The 21,748-nt window shown below is 35.1% G+C and overlaps 1 protein-coding gene across 2 annotated transcripts in view; it reads right to left on the bottom strand.

Moving 5' to 3' along the window:
* Nucleotides 1-21,748, bottom strand: part of SEMA3C (semaphorin 3C) — a 184,779-nt gene that overhangs the window by 77,795 nt on the left and 85,236 nt on the right. For both annotated transcript variants that reach the window (XM_082631635.1, XM_082631636.1), the window contains exons 3-5: nucleotides 11,908-12,068; nucleotides 10,609-10,671; nucleotides 3,127-3,246 (exon numbers count right to left, since the gene is read on the bottom strand). In XM_082631635.1, the coding sequence (XP_082487761.1) occupies nucleotides 3,127-3,246; nucleotides 10,609-10,671; nucleotides 11,908-12,068 (344 nt within the window). The remainder of the gene's footprint in view (nucleotides 1-3,126; nucleotides 3,247-10,608; nucleotides 10,672-11,907; nucleotides 12,069-21,748) is intronic.

Raw genomic sequence — 21,748 nt, 5'->3', positions numbered from 1 at the left:
TCAATAATGGCACTGAAAAATAGAGGGCATGACCAACATGTCATAGATTGGTCTAGGAGAAATGATGCTGATTAGGGGAGTCCATTTGATCACTGAGAATCTTGGTCATTAGGGAAGAGTTTCAGTTAATGGGTGAAAATGAAACAGATTAGAAAGGTGTAATGTAAGACATGGAAAATAGGATTATAAAAGCTGAAAATATAGCCTACTAATCTGAGAAGTTTTGTGATAAAGTAAAAGAGAGAGAAATGAGAAGAGTTGAAAAAACGTCACAAGAAAGAAAACTTATTGTTAAACAAGAAAAAAAGAGTAAATACAGGGGAAAGGGAATGAAGACATAAAACAGTGAAGGCTAAAGATCAGAGAACTTTCCTGATAAGGAAAATGCACAGCTATTCTTCTGACAAGGGAAAAGCTACAAAAAGATGCATAAATATAAAAGTTTGGTGATTAATTTTGCTCAAAAAGCACATGGAATAATTCAAATGCCTGTGATATTCTTGGTCAATCAAAGGCAAGGTTATCTGCTTGATGAGTGGCAGCATCTGGGGCTTAAACAGTATTTAATTATGGGAACTGATGTTATGGAGGCATCTGATAAAATCAACCCGAGATGAGAGGTAACATTCCAAGAACGTGCAGCACAATTAACCAATAATTGTTTCTTATTAATGTTTTATTCATTAGTTAAAGCCATCATTTAGGGCTTCCCTGGTGGCGCAGTGGGTGAGAGTCCGCCTGCCGATGCAGGGGACACGGGTTCGTTCTCTGGTCTGGGAAGATCCCACATACCGCGGAGCGGCTGGGTCCGTGCGCCATGGCCGCTGAGCCTGCGCATCCGGAGCCTGTGCTCCACAACGGGAGAGGCCACAGCAGTGAGAAGCCCGCGTACCGCCAAAAAAAAAAAAAAAAAAAAAAAAAAAGCCATCATTTACTTGTGTTGCTTTATTTTTTTCCAGAAACAGAAGACAGTGGATAAAACAGAAGAACTATGGTTAGGAATCTATGTAGCAAAGATTGTAGGCCCTTTGGATGGACACCATTGAATTGCTCTAGGGAAGCTCTGAATCAGTCTCACAAAATAATGGAAGGGCCATAGAGTCTCATGAAAGTGCGTGGTGTTCCAAATGTGAAGTAGGGTTATAAAATGTTCTCTGAGAACCAATAAATTGCTCTTAGACAGGCAGATTAAAAGATGGTAGATAGTGTCTCAGAAATAAACAGGAATACTTAATGACTGTGCCACCCTAACCTGGTTCACTTTCAAAGTGGTTTCAAATACATGAAAAATGCCATATCTTAGTACTAACATAGGGTGTTAGCAGTAAGTACTACCTCTGATCACTACAAAATACAATGTTAGTGATGAATAAGGAGAATTCTCTCAAAATACAACTTTCTGCATCATGTGGTCTTTCATTCTAAACTAAAGAAAATAAATACATAAGATGTTTGATAAAACTGTGCATTCTATATTTATATTATTATTTATATACTACAGATATATAAAAATGATGTTGTGGTGAAACACTTTGACTTGAGTTGACTATTAAGGAAAACAAAAAGCTTAAAATTTCATAATCTTTTTCACACTTAAATAGGCTCTTAAGATATTATTTAAAGAGATTAATTAATGGAAATGATTCCCCTTTGAAACACATCTTTTGAAGTGAGACTAAAGTAGTTCATATTTAGTAAAGTGATTAAAATTTATTCCATGCTGGTTTTCCAAAGGAGATTATTTTTTGGACCAACTTCCCAATTAAACCCTGAAGTGTATAGTGGGCAATTTGTACATGGGAAAATGATTTTATTTAAAATATGAAAACTGCTATGCATTTGTTGGCCTGTACAGTGACTGCACAGCCCTCAGTGGAGTGTCTGACAGACTGCAGATGTCTGGGCCACTAGTTTATTTAATCAGCTGATCACAGGCATGTGGTTCTAATGACAAGCTCAATACAGGCAACTGTATTCTTCCAAGAAGCATAGCTTTACTTTTGTTTAAGAATTTTAATATTTCATATCATGTTAAACTACTTGTAAATGGCCAAATTTGGGGTCAAATTATAATTACTCATTTATTTTTAAATGGCTTTTTATTCATTGAAAGATAGATGCATATAAATTACGTCTGAAAAAAATTTAATAATAAGACTATAGAGGAAATCATTGTTCAATTATGTTAGTACTAAAGTGGATGAATCCTTGTTAAAGAAAAATAAACTTAATTAAGTATATCAGTGGCAATATTTAATCCTTTTTTACAATTCTAACCTCTAAAATTGAATTAAGGTATTATTTAAGGACTGGAATTTCTAGATTTAAGTTGCATAATGAAACAAAAGCAAGTTAATTTGAAAGAATTCAGTTTTAAAATACTTGTATTAAGTAAAGCAACATGTTTCATTAAAAGAATAAGGAAAACTCTTTTGATCTAATGCATAGTTTTCTTAGTCAATAATTGTGAACTGAGATAAACACAGTCTTAAATATCACAGGTGAAGTTCAACCAGCCTTATATTTGACTATACAATTAGCTATGTATTTAGTCTTTAGTAAATGCTTTTGTTCACAGAACCCCAAATCATTTTAACCAATGTAAAAATAAAGCTATAATAGCCTAGTGTAGACCAATGTTGGTCTAAAATGGAAGTATGATTTATTAATTATATAAAGTTCTTTTCAGCTAAGGCATTTGTCATCCTGCTTTATACATCTCTTACAGGTGTCGACCTCATAAAAATTTACCAAATTTGAAATATAATGAATAAGAAATTACTTAAAATAGATTTGAGAAAGTGAGTTTATACTACAACATTTCTATAATTTGGAGCACATATTATCAATACCTTATGCTCTGAGTAATTATGAAATTATACCATTCTCCTTCCTTTATCTTCTGCAGATTTTCCATTCAGAAACATATATATTTAATTGAAGGCAAAAGGCTACACTTGAAGTAACCTGGCAGACAGGAACCAAATGTAATATATTTTGTGTTTAAAGGGATTGAAACTTTTTTTATGGCCATTAATGATATTTCCAAGTTTTTACTGTTAAATACAGTTGTAAGAAGTCTTTGACACTAACATCAAACTAAGAATGAAAAATTGTTACACTTACCTCTGATCTCCTCCCTCTGTTCAAATAAGTACAGACTGGGCTGAAAGCACCACTCCCACAAACATACAAGTGCGTGCGGTTGAAAGCCTGAATTACACGGACGAAGTTCCCACAGCCATGCTAAAACAATAGGTAAATAAGCGGTTAGTAACCGAATGACTTTTATAGCTATTTCTAAGTATTACTGTGATACTTTGTTATACATTTTCCTTTCTGCCCTAACTTTTTAATTATTGTTAGGAGATAACAAGAGAACATGGTGTATTTTAGGAGGAAGGTAGTTTACCAGATAATGAGTAAAATGATATGTCTCTCGTATTTCAGTATTTATATACTGGGCACCTTTTTATGTTCTGAAACTTTATGAGCTTACTCTTTATCTGAGAAAGTTTAGAAATTGAAAGGTACACCAAATTGTTTTCTCAAATTTTCCTCAAAACATTACACATATACACACGCACCCTCACATATTATATAAACATGTTTTGAATGAACTTGTGTTTATAGAAGGTCCATATTATCATTAGTTACATTTGCAAACACTATTGGCCTTCATAACTGGTGAATAAAGCAAACCTTAAACAAAATGCCAGCATTGTTGCTTTCTATGAAAAATAATGGAATCCTGATCTCTCTGCTCTTGATACCCTAAAATACTCTCCTCTCCCCCAAAACTCCTTTCTCACCTGTTCCCAATCCAACCATTGGAAAGGCTATCATTTATTCGCTCAATGAAATGCAAAATATGGTAATTGTAAGTTGACTATGACTTTGCAGAAATATATAAACATGGTCAGCACCAAATGCAGATCTCTGTGACTGAATTAACCATTGCATGTTCTACACTTGCAGGGTCACTATCCTTTGCTGACTACACATTAATCAAGCCTGAGGTTGAATGTAGTTCCCTTCACAAAGTCATTGATCTAGCAAAGAACATTATTAAAAATAATGTTAGAAATTAGAGACAAAAGTTTTTATAAAGAAATATGTCAAAATCTAACAGGGGTTTCCCCATGGGTGGTCATACAATATATATATTTTTCTCTTCTAGGTACAATGTATTTTACTAAATTTTTATAATGCACATTTATGGTTTATATTATTAGAAAAGTAAAAAAAAAACTTTTTTAAAATAGAAATTTAAAGTCAATATTATTTTATATTTTCTCATCATTTTCTCCTTTTATACTCATTGTTACTTGCCAGCAAATATATGTTTATTTTCATATGTCGTAACTGTATACACATGTTTCTATTATGGATTTTTATTATCAAATCATCAATCACCAACTCTGCTGTTAAATAAATTTATCCTTACAGACCAGACTATATACTTTATTTTTATTTTAAGACTTTAAGGATTTTTGTTAAATATATAGTGTCACTGTATCTTGATACCTGTTTATAGAGGTACCTGGAAATTGACTACATAACTGCAGATGAAATGTGTTTCTCTGGAGAAAAAAGCATAGATGAAGTATGGTGTATATATAGTATGCCTATGTTAAGGGTATTTGTGAGCAATGACACTTGTGTTTATTGTTTTCACATCCAAGTCCAGTCATTCTGGGATTCTGTATATAAATTTTCCCATAAAGCACAAATTCTATTCAATTCTATTAATAATAGGTTCTGTCTTTACATTTCGAATACAGGTTATACTTGTTTCATGTATATGTTTATATCAACATATTTGTTACATATATGCTTATTATGGCTAATATTTTTGAAAATTTTTTATGTGCTAGACATTAGAATAATCATTTTATATACTTAACCCCTTTTACTTCCCAGGAAGTTTGATTTTTTACATTTATAGATCACATTTATTGAGCAAACTATATGTGCTTAGTCACTTTATATTCATTCAGATTTTTCAACTCAACCCTTTTTAGAAAACAAAAGCTTAGATCTTGTTTAGTTAACTCGCCTGAGGTCATGTAGCTAGAAACAGGTAAAGCAGATTTTCAAACACAGACGTGTTTTACATTGAATCTTGTACTTTTAACCACTTTATAATTTGTCATTGGGTGAGAATTCCATAGTTGTTAGAGGGAAGTTTTTATAACAATTATTAATATTTACAGAGCTCTTAATCCTTTGATGTTAGTTGTTTTTAATCCTCACAGCAATGTTCCAATTAAAGTATTCAGTCCCATTTTAGTGATGAGGAAAGTGAGGCCTCAAAAATGTTAAATTAAGTGCTCTAGGTTTAATAAATAACTCTGGGTCTTGAATCATGGCTACCCTCCACCATGAAGACTAATTCCCACACTATATGATGATGCTTTACTGTGCTCCTCCAAAGCCTCCTCGAAGAGAAAAACATGAAAGGAAAAATAAATCAATTGCTTTAATTATTGAAAAGCATTTTCTACGTCCCTTCCATTTCCATTGTGCTTAGTTTCTGTCCACATTATTTCTGTCCTAGACCACTGCAGTTGTGTCAATTCCATCCAGAAAATATTTATTTACTGAACTCATTCTGTGAAAGCACTGTATATAGTGTTAGCAATACTGAAATGAATAGATTCAATTCCTGTTTTCAGAGAAAGGGGAGTATAATACATTAGGCTGTAGTAGATGCTATAATAGGGTTATATTTTTCAAAGTGTGCTATAGAAAAAGGAGGAAATGAGTAATACTGAAGTGGGTGTAATGGTTTGAGAGTGGATGTCATTTGAGCTGGAACTTGCAGAATAAGCTAGAGATTCTGATAGGTAAAAGCATAAGAAAGGAACATTCCAACAGAAAACACAGCATGAACAGAAAAACTGGAGGCATAAGAGTGCAGGATTTAGTTGGGGAATAGTGCCTAGAGAGGACAGAGGATTACTGTGTGATGAAACCAGAGAGGCAATTAGAACTGGACTATTATCATGCCATAGCATGATGGGCAGCAGAGAGTGAATTTAAGTATACAGATCTCAGAGCCAGACGACCTGGGGTCAAACTCTGGCTTTATCTTTTACTAGCTGTTTGAACTTGAGATATTTACTTAGCCTCTCTGTGCTTCAATCTTTTTATCTGTAAAAGGTGATGATAATATTTGTTGTAAGCAGTATACTACTGAAGCACTTGGAACAGTGTCTGGCACATAATAAATATACCCAGGGTTAGGTATTAGATTCTTTCATATATATTTTCAGTTCCAATTGTCAGTACAAACCCTGTGTAATGGACAGGGAATTTGTCCTGCATAGAGATTAGTACAGGTCCTGACCACAGTAGACATCCATAAAAGGTTTGTGGAATGAGACATCAGTGAAATTCAATACCATGGATGCTTTCTTTTTATTGTTTAATTCTCTTTCAAAACTATTTCAAGGTACAATGTTAAATGAAAAATCAAGCTGCTAACATTATGCAGAATGTAATACCATTTTATGTATATATATATACATGTCATATACTAAAATGCTGGAAGAATATAACCCCAATTTTTAAGTTACTATGTTTGGGTAGTGTAATTTATTTTATTTACTTAACAGTGTGTGCTTACTATGTGCTATGTACTGTTCTAAGCTCTCTGCAAATATTAATTAACTAATCCTCTTAATAACCCAATAAGGTAGGTTTTATGAGTAGCCCATTACACAGTTAAGAAAAATGAGGCACAGAAAGGTTAAGTCTCCAGGGTCAGAGCGCTAATAAGAGATTGTTTTCTGTTGCTCTCTGCATGCTTTTCTAGGCCTTCAAAAATTTCTGTGTTAACAGGTATTATTTATACATTTTTAAAATAGATGTTTTAAAATAATACATCTTGGAGCTCAGATTAATAGGGCTTTAAAAATATTGACTCTTCATGGTCCATACTATGCAATGGAAAAAAAAAATACCTCTTAAGTTTTTTCTTCTTGGCCTATACTTCTTGGTCTGGGGAATATATCAAGGTATTTTGATAAATGTATTCCTAAAGAAAATATATTTTCAAATAGTTTAGGATTCTCTGGTCACAGAAACAGGGAAATTGATATTCTACAATTAATAAATCAAGTTTGACATTGTGTGTATATAATGCATAAAGGTCTAAATATATGTAACCATGCTTAATTTTTCAATGAGCTCATACAGTATTTACTTAGCACATTCATTATGCTCTATCTCATTGGATATGTTTGACAGCATGTGTTATTGTTTAAGCTCAATTTATTTAGCATATGAATAAAATATTAATGTTCATAAATAAATAGAGCATGTAGGAATGTGAATAAATAGGGGCAAAAAGGGAAATTGGGAGGTAAGTTATACTCTCTTAGCTGAGGCAGACAATAAGCTATATTCCCACCATGATAATTTACTTTCCTGATAAACATTAGTTTATTATATAGTATTATGATACACATTACCTGGGATCAAATTTTAAATTATATTGAATTATTTTCTAATAATTGAGTATTATTTTTATAACTTTAATTGAAGTTTGATATAAGTAAAAAGTCTAAAGGAATAAGAGATGTTTGATTCTAAGTTTCTTTTTCAATTGTTATAGAAATATGAAATTAGTCACTAGTTTATGCTTTTCTTAGTAGAAGATTAATACAATATTTAAAAGTAAAAAAATTAATATAACCAAAATATACCTTTAAAAATTGTGCATAATGAATTTATTATAAACTTATTAATCTAAAGGTATTAATAACTCAGTATCCACTGTGTCCTACCCCCAACCTGAGAAAAGTACTTGGAATAGATTCCCATGCTTACTGCTTCCATCTCCATTTTTCCAGATCTTGTTGAAATTTCATGAAGTGCCTAGATACAGATCTGGGCACTGGATCCAATCACTAAAAATTCAGTGAAATAAGTTCTAGAGTGTTACAGGTGAACGCACAGGGAAGGGAAGCTAGCCCAGTCCTGGGTGGCAAGAAAAGGCTCTCCAGAGAAGTGACATCTGCACTGTTATTTGAAAGGATGAGTAGATGATTCCCAGGTTAAAAAGATGGGAAGATAATTCAACAAGAAGAGAAGCACATGTAGCCTGTACCAAAGGCTGAAAGAGAGAAAGGATACAACTTATTTGAATTTCAGTATTATTGAACTAGAATAAGGGGAAAAGTTAACATAAGACCTAGCATAGTTGCCACCAAATCTATCAAACCTTTCCTAAATAGCCCAGGTGCAATGAATTTCTTCTTTGTCTTTTGTGTGTATTCTCAGCATTTATCATATTCTCCCCGGAGAAGTGGCATGTTTTATCAACTAAGAGCAAAAAGATCTAGAGCCATATGTGCCTGAGTCAGACAGAGGCCTCCCACTTGCAGGCAGTGCAGCTTTGGGTAAGTTCCTTACTCTCTTAATGATTCAGTTTATCTATCTTAAAAATGTCGATGACGACAATAATGTCCATCTTGCAGCATTGTCATGAGGATTAAAACAAAACACTAAGAAAAGCACCTGGCCCATTCCATTAAGTGTTGGCTAGTATTACTTGGTAATTATTGTATATATGTCTCATCATCTCCAGTATATTGTAAAGACTCTTAAAGGTAGGAACTCCACCTTATTTACTTCTGGTTCCTTCACTTCAATTAACTGATTTGTACAAATTAAAATATTCAGTTCCTGCATTTTAAAAAATGAAATATTAAGTAATTAGATGATATTTATTCCAAAAGAGCTAAGAGATTCTTAAATATTTAGTTTCATTGAGAAGTGTAATTAAAATGTTGTTCTATAGAACTTCTATATAGCATCATTTTTCTGCCACTGGTATCCTGATTAAAGGATACTTGTTTGTAAGTACCTCACATGAATTAAGCGAGATGAATTTGTCAACATTCTCTTCTATTGCATAGACAGAGCATATATTTGAAAGTTAGTTTGATTATTATTTCCCAGGACCCAACAGCATTGGCTGTACTACAACAGAGCCCACTACCAGTTACCTCTGACTGGCCGTATGGCAGAATATAATGATATCCATGAATGATATTACAGCATGAAAACTATGTGAAAACATAAGCATGTATTGAAGATTTCATCTAATGACGTTTAATTATAAGAAAGCAAATAACAGAGCATTTCTACTTTGCCAAAGGGAGAAAGAAATCAAATGACTTGGCTAAGACTCTTCAGAAAATCAACAACGATTTTTGGAAAGAGAATGTGCAAAGGTATCTAAATCCTATATATTCTGCCTGTGGCAGTTTGTATGAATGGGACACAGAAATTTTTTGAAGAAAATTAAATCCAGTAATTACAACCACAGGATATTATTGTGGCAAAAGGTGAGACATGATCGCATAAACATCAATGGGAAAAATCTCTACATTAGAGGATGAAAGAAAGTAGTTTAATTCATGCAAAATTATTGAAATCATAGCTTCAGGGGACCAATAAAAAGTGCCTTTTCCACAACATTATACTTCATTCTGCTATTGCTTCCCTAGAAAGCAATTGTAATGTACTCTTTTGAATGTTTCTTTCACATTTTTCTGGATTTTTTTCTTTTTCGATTGTGGTCCAACAGATCCTGTGGGTAGCAAATATACTTCTGTGAGCTCCTTTTGCCCATTTAAAATTTTCTCTTATAAGGTGAATTATGAAACTAAAACAATGAAACCCTGAGCTGGGTCACTCCTGGTGAGCACTCTTGCCAAAACACCCTCTGGTGAGACCTGGAGATCTGCACTCCAGAGGCTGCTGTAGTCCTGCCTTAAGCCAGGCTTTTTCAGAACTTTGTACCTGGACTGCTAAGAATCAATAAAATATAAAAGTTTCATTTCCACACTTCTTCTTCCACAAGGAAGAAGTTTGAGACATCTAAGCTAAATGACATCTAAATGACATCTAAGCTTCATTATAAACATTAAATGACTTGTGCACATTAAAGAGCTGTTCCATGTATTTTTCATAATATTCAAGAATAATTTAATGTGTCAGTTTCAGAAAGTCATTTGTAGAAATCAATATAGATTTATTCCTTGATTCTTTATATGGAATCTTTATATGGAATACATTTTGTAAAAGTATTGCACACTGAACATTTACTGATATTTGTATCTGCCTTGATTTTTGTTTCTGTGGTTATTTTTAATTAACAAAGATAACAGCCATTACTGGTGATTTATGCTTCTGGAATGTGCTGGCTAACCACTACCCTTTTGACGAGAATCTTTCTTTGGAAAAGCCCACATGGTATCTGGGAGCTACTCCAGACACTTGAATTATCATTATTTCAGCAGCCTGCTGAGAATTCTGCAGGTTGGATCCACTTTGAACAGGGGTTATTACTGAAATCCATCATGAAAAGTGTCAGGGTTCAATAATGAAAGCAAAGCAGGAAATTTTTACCCTGTCAGGAATTTCTATGTTACAGTGTTTAAGAGTTCCAATCACTTTGCATTTACATTTCTTACTATGTGTCCAGCAGAGGATTCAAAACACCAATACCCTTTGTCTCATTCTTGGATGCACTCTAGGTACATTAATTCAAAGACCAAATATTTAAGTTTGGGATTTTGTTTAAGCACTCACTGTGGGATCTTTGCCAGCCATTTTGCACTCTTCAACTTTGATTGCAGATGCTGGCCAGAAAACCTGCTCAGAAAGGAAAATAAATGTTGCATAATCTCACTTGTATATATGACAGCTCAGTGCTCTTCATTTACTTTATGCTAACAGATTTCTTTAAGTTAATTCTATATTTATATTTCAAATTTCTTCTTTCATCTTATGAACTCAAGTTAATAAAGATTTTATTACTTTATTCTAACAATTATGTTTTTGTTTCTTCCATGAATTTTTCCTTCAACAATTCTTTCTATAATATGTGCTCATTTACTAATGGTACAATTTTAAAATAAGGAAATTACTGATGTGCACAAAATAATGTATATTTCCCTCCCTCTGATTTATAGTACACTTTTCACAACTGCTTATATCACAATGAACTTATGTTTATACTGCTATCTTTTTGGTAAACTACACAGCTAGGCTGGTAAATTTACTGCAGACTAGGTACTTCAACAGCTAAAATAACCTGGATAAAGATTCTCTCTCTGACATACTGTGCTAGCATGCTAAGTCATTGCAGCCTTGGGTCAGATCTGATGGGGATGATTTTGTTTTTCATTGTCAGCCTGTAGCTCACTGTTCAAATAAATTCAGATGTGTTCTTGCTGTAATAAATTTATAATTAATTTACTTTTATTTCTTTACTTTAATGAAGCTCAATTTATTTCCTTGCTGTGAAATAGAATGATAAATATAGTTAACCCTTGAACAACTCAGAGGTTAGGGACACTGACCCTATATTCCATTTCCACATCCAAAGATTCAACCAATCATGTATCATGTAGTACTGTAGTATTTACAACCAAAAAGAATCTGCATATAAGTGGACCCATGCAGTTCAAATCCCTGTTGTATAGGCCACATTTTTCCAAAGAACACTGCATTTAATAACTGTGTTCTTTTCAAGGCCTTCTTGGTTTATGTACAGATGACAAGGTACGCTGTCCTTTAATCTGACCATTTTTCATGCTATACTCCAAGTTTCTCCTTTTCCCTTTTGATATATGTATACACGGGAAGTATTTTCTCACTTAGCTTCAAGTTTTAGATGGCTAAAAACTATGAAACTAGACATGGAGAATTGAATTGATTATATTTTCAGTCCTTGAAATAAGTAGTAATTTCCAACTATTTATTGATATATGACCTGCATTTTCTATTGTTCTAATGAAGTACATAATGTTTTCATTGTACTTGAAATTTTTAAAGAAAAAGACACCTAGGAATTTAGTATTGCCCTCATGAAAATGATAAACTTACACTCAAAGGTTCTTGACTTATGTTGTTAATATTCAAGGAAAGAATGTGATCTTTGCTGCCCACATATATCCGGTCCTGATCTTCATCCATTAATAATATCCTGTAGTCTAAAGGGTGGTGAGATAGGCTGAAGTATTCAGAGGTCTTGGTTTCTCGAAGCTCTGAAATAGTGAATAGTACAAGTGAAAATTGAGTATCTTGATTCCATTATTTTAATGAAAAATATCTTATGGAAATATTTACCAAAAAATTCAAACTACATTTTCCTACTACAATAAATTAATTTTAAAACAGTTATGTTAGTGGATATTTTTATTTATTGCCTCTATGCTGAATTAAAACATAAATAAATCCATAAATGCAATGTTAAAGTTTATAGTAGTACTACTTGATTACAAAATTATTCACATTTTGCTAGGACCTCAACTCAGTTGTTTACTGTTTGTCATCAGTTCAAAGCTTGTTAAAATAAATCACCCCAAAAAATATAGCAAGTGATTAGATTGAACAAAAACCAAAAGCAATGATGGTGTGAATGTCTTCCTAGACTCTCTTAATATTTTATTGTTGGACTCAATACGTTCATCATTTTAGGATTGTTGTTTCCTACCCTGAATATTTACCTTACTTCCTCAACGTAATTCTAACTAGTTTAATAAATTTTTCTATAAATTACTTGGAAACAGACCTTTTTTTTATTACGTGTCGTTCAGAAGGCAATGTCATTTAAATGACAATATGCCTATGTATATATAATAAGAAAAATATGGGGCTTCCCTGGTGGCGCAGTGGTTGAGAGTCGGCCTGCCGATTCAGGGGACGCGGGTTCGGGCCCCGGTCCGGGAGGATCTCACATTGCTGCGGAGTGGCTGGGCCCGTGAGCCATGGTCACTGAGCCTGCGCATCCGGAGACTGTGCTCCACAACGGGAGAGGCCACAGCAGTGAGAGGCCCGCGTACCGCAAAAAAAAAAAAAAAAAAAGAAAGAAAAAAGAAAAAGAAAAATATGAATTTTCAGATATTCTGAATTTTTAGATTTTTTATCATCTCAATGGGCAGTGACACATGTTCACTTAAATTCTTTTACATTAAATATGTGTCGTTATAGCTGAACTCTCAAGACAATGAATGCACCAGGACAATAAAAAAAATCAATAATCATTATAGCAGATTTAATTTTCTTTCCAGTCAAAATGCTCCTTTGCACAATTTAAGACTTTTCCATTCAAGTGGTTCAGGAGTTCTTTTGTTCTTTCGATTATGATCTTAAGAGAGTGACAAACTCTACAAAGGAGTCTGCTTTCAGGGATACTCTTTCAATGCTGAACTATTTCTAAATTTTTAGTCATTGAATCACAAACACATTTCTAGAAATTCTGATAGGGCTGTGGATTGATTTAAACCAAAATTAAAAAGTATAAGAGTCCTTATAGGCAGCCACAAACTATATTCTGTGAGTACCTGGGCCATATCCCATGTGTGAAGATAGAGAAGAAACAAATTTAACCTGTTCTCTGGGCACAACAGTTCAGAATGTCTATCATAATATCCTTCAAATGTTTTGTTTTGTTTTGTTTTGTTTTTGCGGTACGCGGGTCTCTCACTGTTGTGGCCTCTCTCGTTGTGGAGCACAGGCTCCGGACGTGCAGGTTCAGCGGCCATGGCTCATGGGCCCAGCCACTCTGTGGCATGTGGGATCTTCCTGGACCGGGGCACGAACCCGTGTCCCCCGCATTGGCAGGCGGACTCTCAACCACTGCGCCACCAGGGAAGCCCCCTTCAAATGGTTTTATATCTAGCCAAAAATTTACAGATACTATGGGAGCAGCATAGTGATTATGAAGCCACCTGTGGCACCAAACTCTCTGCAACATTGAACAAATTATTTAACCTCTCTGTGCCTTAATTTCTTCATTTGCAAAAAGCAACAATAATGGTATCTTCTACTGAGAGTCCATATGGAAATCAATAGAATACATGTAAATATTTGAAATGAGTGACAGAGGAAGTATTCAGTCAATTACAATAATTATTACTGTTAGTATTATCAATTCTGAATCATTAATTACAGGAAAGTATGAAATTAGAAAAAAATAGATGCCTATTTTCCTACTTTTTTCTTTTCTTTCTTTTTTTTTTTTAAACTTAAGGAGCTAGATTCCTAAAATTACTAACACAGGATCTTAAATCAAAGTCTCTGACATTCTTTCCACTCAGTGACAGCAAAGTGTAAGATTTTTTATGTGGAAGAAACCATTAACAAGTTACTGAAGTATTTAAGAAGAGTCTTATGAAGTAACTCATGAAAGAAGACAAGACATTGAAAGAGCATTTAAACAAGAGACTGGAAGACAGATCTTTGGAAATGAAAGATTTGAGATGCTGAGCACTGTGCAGCATGCTACCCTAGTTACTGAGCCTCACTAGATATCACAGACAGACAGGTGATGCAGTTGGCAGCCCTGGTGTGACTGGCCTAAAAACTGGAACACCTTCTTTCACGAGGACAGCAAAAAAGAGTGGAGGTATGTTTTTCAGGAAAAAAGTTAGCCTCTGCTAGACCAGAGGTTATTGTTGAAGTAGGAAAAAAAAATCCAAGAGCTCAGAACATGAGAGAGAATATAAAATGCAATAAATGTCACTCAAAGGTTGGAGAAGACACATTCTCCTTTGATGTTGCCTAAAATCCAGAGTGTTTAATAAAGCTTGCTTTTCATCCTATAGAGGAGATTCATGGTTGCATAATTTTCCTGTGAAACATCATTTGTAGGGTGCTGGTTGGGTGTAGAATAGATATTCAACAAATACCTCATGAATAAATAACTCTCCATTGAAATACACAGATTAAAGAAGTAAAATATGACTGAGTTCGTGGCATCTGGGGCCCAGCCACTGGAGTCTGAATGCTGGCTCTACCACTTCATTTATATATATACTTGGCCAGTGCCTTTATCCCTCTAGACTCCAGTGTCTTCATCTTTAAAGTCAGGATAATAATAGTCCCTACATCCCAGGGGTATTGTGAGGTTTAAATTGTTAATATACATAAAGAGCTTAAAAGAGTACCTGTCTCACAGTGACATGGGTTACATGGGTTACCTATTATTATGACTTGGGACAAGACTTCAAGCTTCAGCCAGACAAGTAAGAAGAACAATTCTTTACACAGGGAGAAAATATGGAAGACTAAATTGTCTGATTTATAAGTATTAATATATTTATGGGCTTCCCTGGTGGCGCAGTGGTTGAGAGTCCGCCTGCCGATGCAGGGGACACGGGTTCGTGCCCCGATCCCGGAAGATCCCACATGCCGCGGAGCGGCTGGGCCCGCGAGCCATGGCCGCGGAGCCTGTGTGTCCGGAGCCTGTGCTCCGCAACGGGAGAGGCCACAGCAGTGAGAGGCCCGCGTACAGCAAAAAAAAAAAAAAAAAAAAAAAAAAAAAAAAAAGAATAATAATTTGGTCTGCAGGATAATTTGGGGGCATGTGAGACTGGAAAACTAAGAGATGCTCTTCCAGATATGATGATGATAAAGACCTGATTTGCCAGAAATAGAAAGGAAGAGAGGAGTTGACGTGAGGGTCACTTAAAGGATTTGGAATGATTTTATATGAAGTTGGTCTTTGGGTAAAAGGAAGAGGTAATTATCTTCCAAAGATGTAAACTAAGAACAGGATAAATGAATGTGGCCTTTACTAATTTTGAGAGATTCAAAAGGGAAATTTCTTTGGTAAAGAGATTACTTGAGTGTTGATAGATTAAATTCAAGTAAAAGTGGAAATGTCCCACAAGCATGTAAAATTAGATAACTAATTTGTCATTAGAAATATCAAATCTGCAGGGAGAGATTTCCAGTTCTTCTCATGGATGATATGAAGCTCAGAGAGTAGACAGCTCTGAGGAAGCTCTGAGGAAGAGTAAGTCTAAAGTGAAAAGCAAAACACAGAGATGCATTGATCATTAGGTCCAAAAAGAGTATCTCTGTAATTGAAACTCCAAGTGAGTCATGATGTACAGGCAGCAGTGTGATATTGTGGAGAGAGTACAGAATTGGAGTCAGACAGTTCTGAGTTGAAATCCCAGTTTCATCACTTACTAATCTGTTACTTTAAGAAAATGACCTTATTTCTCCCAGGTTTCGATTTTCTCATCTATAAATTGGTTATGTTAATACATAGCTCAAAGGATGTTCCACCAGCACACAGTAGATCAGTGTGCTCCTTTTGGCAGGAGAGATTACTGACCCTCTGTCTAACAGATATTTTCTTTCTCTTTCCTGTTGGCAGGGAACCATGTGCCAACCATAGTAGATCCCCCAGCAAGTGAATGACTAAAAATATGACCATGTGACTAGTTCTGGCCGATGAAATTTAGAGGGAAGCCTTCTGCAACGTTACTAGAAGAGGTTTCTTGGGTCTTAAAAATGGCACAAAAAAGAGATGATTTCTTTTTCTGCCTCTGGACATTGGTAAGTGAGCATACAATACTTTCAGCAGTTGCTGCTATCAAAAAGATTGCTATCTGAGAATGGCAAGCAGAAATTTAGGAAAAACGCTGAGTTCTATAAGAAATCATTCAATGTCTACACTAACCCTACAACTATACTACTACAGGATTACTTCTGTTATATATGATTTTTTAAAAAAAATCCTTGCTTTTTTTAAGGCACCTTGAATTGAGGTTTTCATTTCCTGTTGTTTAAACCCTTGCTAGCTGATAATATCTGATAATATCTCTCCAGTGTTCACAGCCCCTAACACCATCTCACTCTTTCTACCATGGTTTGTTTAGTCTGGCTATTTAAAAAAAAAAAAAAAAAAAAAAAACTTTTTTTTTTTTTTTTTTGTCCTTCTCTTCCCAATGTATATTGAAATAAAATCAAGAGTGTGAACTGAGCTGGGAAAACAGTCTCGACTAAATTTTACTTGCAAGTAACAAACAATGGCAGTTCTCCTCTTTACCTGTTTCGTTAGAAAATAATCAATTTCTTGTATTAATTCAAATACCAGAGGGAGCAATAACTGCATTAACTTAAGACCTTTCTGGTCCAAGGATTTTATCTCTTTTTCTGGGCCATAAAGCTATCTTCAAATTTAATTACCTATAGCTCATTGATAGCTGACAGCTGTTAACCAAGGAAGATTTACTTTAGAAGTGCCTCTGTTAGAAGCCTAGAAGCTAAGGCTATTTTTTTTTAAATGCTATTTAAATTGCTGGTAGTTAGCCATAGTTGAACTCTGGGGCTTGGGAAAAACAAAAAAATCAAAATGAACCTTTTTTTTTTCTTAAAGAATAAAGAGATGAGTTCAAAGCATCCAGGATTTTTATCTATAAAGAGAATGACTGAATAATCCATCATTTTTGGTTTAATGCAGATCCAACTTAAGTCAATGAATGATTCAATAATTTGGCTACAGTTAGAGAAAATGACTGATTTAATGATTTGGCTACAGTGAGAGAAGGAACTCACAATTATTGGTCTCTCATGTAAACAAGTCACAGAATGGCACTGTCCTACATTTCTTTACATCTTAATAATTATGTCATTCTTTTTACAGCATTGGAGGTACAGCTAGTTGAGCTGTTTCTCCGGACGTGCTCAACTGACTGAGAGGGAACTTTGAGAGTATGCAGTATTAGAAAATGCAGCGGCCTCACAAAGGGCAGTGTAGGTCTCTAAATCCTTGGGAAAATCTCCTGGGAAACAGTATTAAAAAAAAAATACTACATGCTTCTATCCTGAAATCCACATTATTGTAGAGTTCTAGGGTGGAAAATTACTGTAATGCCTTCCATGACAGTGTTCCCTGAGGGAAAATTTGTAGCATGATATGCTTACCTGAAATTCATGTATTAACATGGGCTTATCTTTGTATGGAAACTATTGTGAGCCTTGAGAATTTAACCAGGGCTGGGAGAAAAATAAGTTCCCCCCAAATATAAACCCTTGCAATATAAGCTTCTGGGACCACTTGAATATAGTCAACACACTGCTATAGCAATTACAACATAGTTTAATATACAGAATATATTGTCTGTAGTTAACACTCTATCTCTAACCATATAAAGAATTAACCTTTGTTCTCTGTTAGTGATCTTAACATTTCTGAGGTGACTAAGTCAGTAAGAACTTATTCATGTGCTCGAAAATGTGATCTTGGTGTAGGAAGATGGAGAGTCTCGAGTTCTCTTTTATGAATAATATATATCTGTTAAACTACTGATTAGGGAACACATTCCCTCAGAATACTACATTATCCTTGGCCTTTTATAAGTTTCAAAAACAAACAAAAGATTACTTGACTGAAAATCAATCCCCAGGGGTCTCTTTATGAGAAGCATATGCAATTGTAGCTTATTAATTATATTTAAAGTTCATGATGTGCTATTAATTAATTAATTATTATTATTATTATTTTGGCATTACTTCAATATTTTAGATGAGTTAAGAAGTTCTGGTAAATATTGGAGAGGCAGGATCCCTATCACAAAGGCTTTGAGTACCAACATAAGAGGCTTTTACTTTGTTCTAAGGACATTTGTGAGCCTTGGGAAGCTACAAAGCAGGAAAGCAACAAGGTCATCTTCTGCCATCACACACTATTTATTAAATAGCAAAATGAATGAAGACCAAGTGTCTACCACACCTGAAGACTGTCCCATCCCCAGGGCCCCTGCTGTGAAGGTTGTCACAGAGAGAGAAAGCATGGTTTGGCAATCAAGGGCTGTTAATGTCATGGGCCCTGTCACAGAGCAGCTACTCAGATTAGATGTGTGCAAGGAGTGCAGGAATAACCAAGTGAGTGAGTATGCCCCAGAGGGTGAGGAGAAAAAGGAACCCTCTTGCACTGTTGGTGCCAATGTAAATTGACACAGCCACTATGGAGAACGGTATGGAGGTTCCTTAGAAACTACAAATAGAACTACCGTATGACCCAGTGATCCCACTACTGGGCCTATACCCTGAGAAAACCATAAATCAAAAGGACACATGTACCCCAATATACTATTAATTTATATATTCAATACATATTTATTAAGCCCTTATCAAGGCAGGCTAGACATCTGCTCACAAAACAGGACACTAATATGAACATACCAGGCCCCTACGACAATTCCAAATCTTGCCTTACATTCTGTTATTTTGTTTGGCTAAGCCCACCATGACAGTTTCCTCACCATAAACCTCAGCTCTCCCTCTGGCAGAATGCACACCTACAGATTTTAAAGTAAATCTTTAGCATGTTTTTACTTGGGAGACATTGCTACTGACAGGATAATTTCCTCTCCTGAATGTCTTATCTCAGAAGAATTTTAAGTAGAGTGGGCTTAAATGACCCATCCTCTCCCTGAGGCTCACTATCTTGAAAGTGGGTTAGAAACTGAACTTCACCTATCCCTTTAGGACAAACAGGCAGGTAAAGATAAGACCAGTGAAACATCAGCAGGCTGACACTGAAGTTCCTAATTCCTAAGGCAAAGAGACACCAGAAGGAATGTAGTAAAAGCACATTTGCTCAAAAATAATAGACCCAAATAGCTACCACTTGTGGGTTTAACAGCAGGAGTAATTGTTCTAGGTGCTTAAAAAACCTGTTTAATTTGCATTTAAAACCTCTTTGTTAGGCTTTAATATCATTCCTGTTCCACATTTAAGGAAACTAAAATTCAGTTCATTTGAGCAATCTAACCAAGATCACATAGGAAAGAAAAGAAGAGGCTAGAACCAGGATTCAAAGCAAGGTGGGTTCCTTAATCTGTGAACTCTATCAGACACCCTTTTGTTTTTCAAATAAGACGGACAATTTAAACACTTATTTATTGGGTTTTTACAATGTTCTTGACCTGCCCATGAGTCTGTGCAGTGCCAAATATAGTATAAGAAAAGCCTCAGTCTCTCAAATTTTTTCTTTGCCAATTTGAGGAGCAGGGGGTGAGGTGGGGTGGGGAGAGGAGAACATACTCCAAACAACTTGAGAATAATCAAATTCTCAGTGATGCTCTTCTCATTAAATCATCAGAGCAAGTCCAAGAAAAGCTGCATGAGAGTGAGATCAGAGAGTCAGATATAGCTTCATGTAAGAGGTAAATGGTTCCACTTTTCTATGTTTTTGATGGATGGGTATGATTGGCTAAGTGGAAGCAAACTGCCAAATGGATGAAAGAAAGAAAAAGGAAAACAGTTCTATTCAGTGAGTCTGGCCAGGGAAGGACAACAGTGAATACAGAATGTATCTCCCAGGCACTGCATCAGAGGGCAAATTAACCAATATATAAGAGCTTTTAAAGATGATTCTCATCCTGGTTTGCCACAAACAGCCCAGCTTTGGGCTGTTTTACCAGTGTAATTATCAATAGTGCCCCCTTTACACTCTCAAAAGATTCATGGTTTAAATGATTATTCTAATTTTAAGCTTTCTCTTCCTGTCTTGAAAGATTTTCCATTACTTTTGGAACAAAATCCAAAATTCTTAACATGGGCTTTGAGGCCTGCTATAATCTGGCTCAAGATTACCTCGCTAGAAAATCTCAATCATCACTATTTGGATATTTTGTTTGTGTTCTCGCCCTTCTGACCTTTTCACATCTTCAAACTTGCCTTCCTCCTTTCTGCCTTAGGGTCTTTGTACATGTTATTGCTCTTGCTGGGAGGACTTTTCCTACCTTTTTCTAACTCCTACTCATAACTTAAGCAGTAATTTCGATGTAATTTAAATTGGACTGCTTCATAAAGGCTTTCTTGATCAGGTCTCTTGATGTCAGGTCTCATATCTGCTGAGATTTGCTCGATTTCCGTTTGAATGTTCTCTTCTCTTAAAGGCTGCCTGAAAGATCATTTGAAATGGTTTAAAATGTCATGGATTGGGGGATGGAGGACTATACTGTATGCCTTGCTAAGGCCCACACTGTTTTCTATATAGTTTTGCTTTTGAAACTGCCTCGAAATATGAGACAAAGTTCTTTGTTCATTCACACTCTACCCCTTTTTTTCTGTTATATTGAGTTTTATGATCTTTTAATTTTAGTGAATTAAAAATTATGAGCATGGATCCACCAGAGGGCAAAGAGCAGAAACAAGAAGAACTACAATTCTGCAGCATGTGGAAGGAAAACCACATTCACAGAAAGACAGACAAAATGAAAAGGCAGAGGACTTTGTACTAGATGAAGGAACAAGATAAAACCCCAGAAAAACAACTAAATGAAGTGGAGATAGGCACCCTTGCAGAAAAAGAATTCAGAATAATGATAGTGAAGATGATCCAGGACTTCGGAAAAAGATGGAGGAAAAGATTGAGAAGATGCAAGAAATGTTTAACAAAGACCTAGAAGAATTAAAGAACAAACACCTAGAATAATTAAAAACAAACACCTAGAAGAATTAAAGAACAAACAGAGATGAACAATACAAGAACTGAAATGAAAAATACACTAGAAGGAATCAATAGCTGGGTAACTGAGACAGAAGAACAGATAACTGACCAGGAAGACAGAATGGTGGAATTCACTGCCACAGGACAGAATAAAGAAAAAAGAATGAAAAGAAATGAAGACAGCCAAGGAGACCTCTGGGACAACATTAAACACAACAACATTCACTTTATAGGGGTCCCAGAAGGAGAAGAGAGAGAGAAATGACCCGAGAAAATATATGAAGAGATTATAGTTTAAAACTTCCCTAACATGGGAAGGGAAATAGCCACCCAAGTCCAGGCAGTGCAGAGAGTCCCAGGCAGGATAAACCCAAGGAGAAACACAGCGAGACACACAGTAATCAAGTTGACAAAAATTAATGACAAAGAAAAATTATTGAATTTTTCAAGGGAAAAATGACAAATAAC

Source organism: Mesoplodon mirus (assembly GCF_964341445.2).
Source record: "Mesoplodon mirus genome assembly, chromosome: 9".
Classification (NCBI taxonomy): Eukaryota; Metazoa; Chordata; class Mammalia; order Artiodactyla; family Ziphiidae; genus Mesoplodon; species Mesoplodon mirus.
Note: the sequence above shows the minus strand (reverse complement) of the source record. Positions and strands in the feature narration are given on the sequence as shown.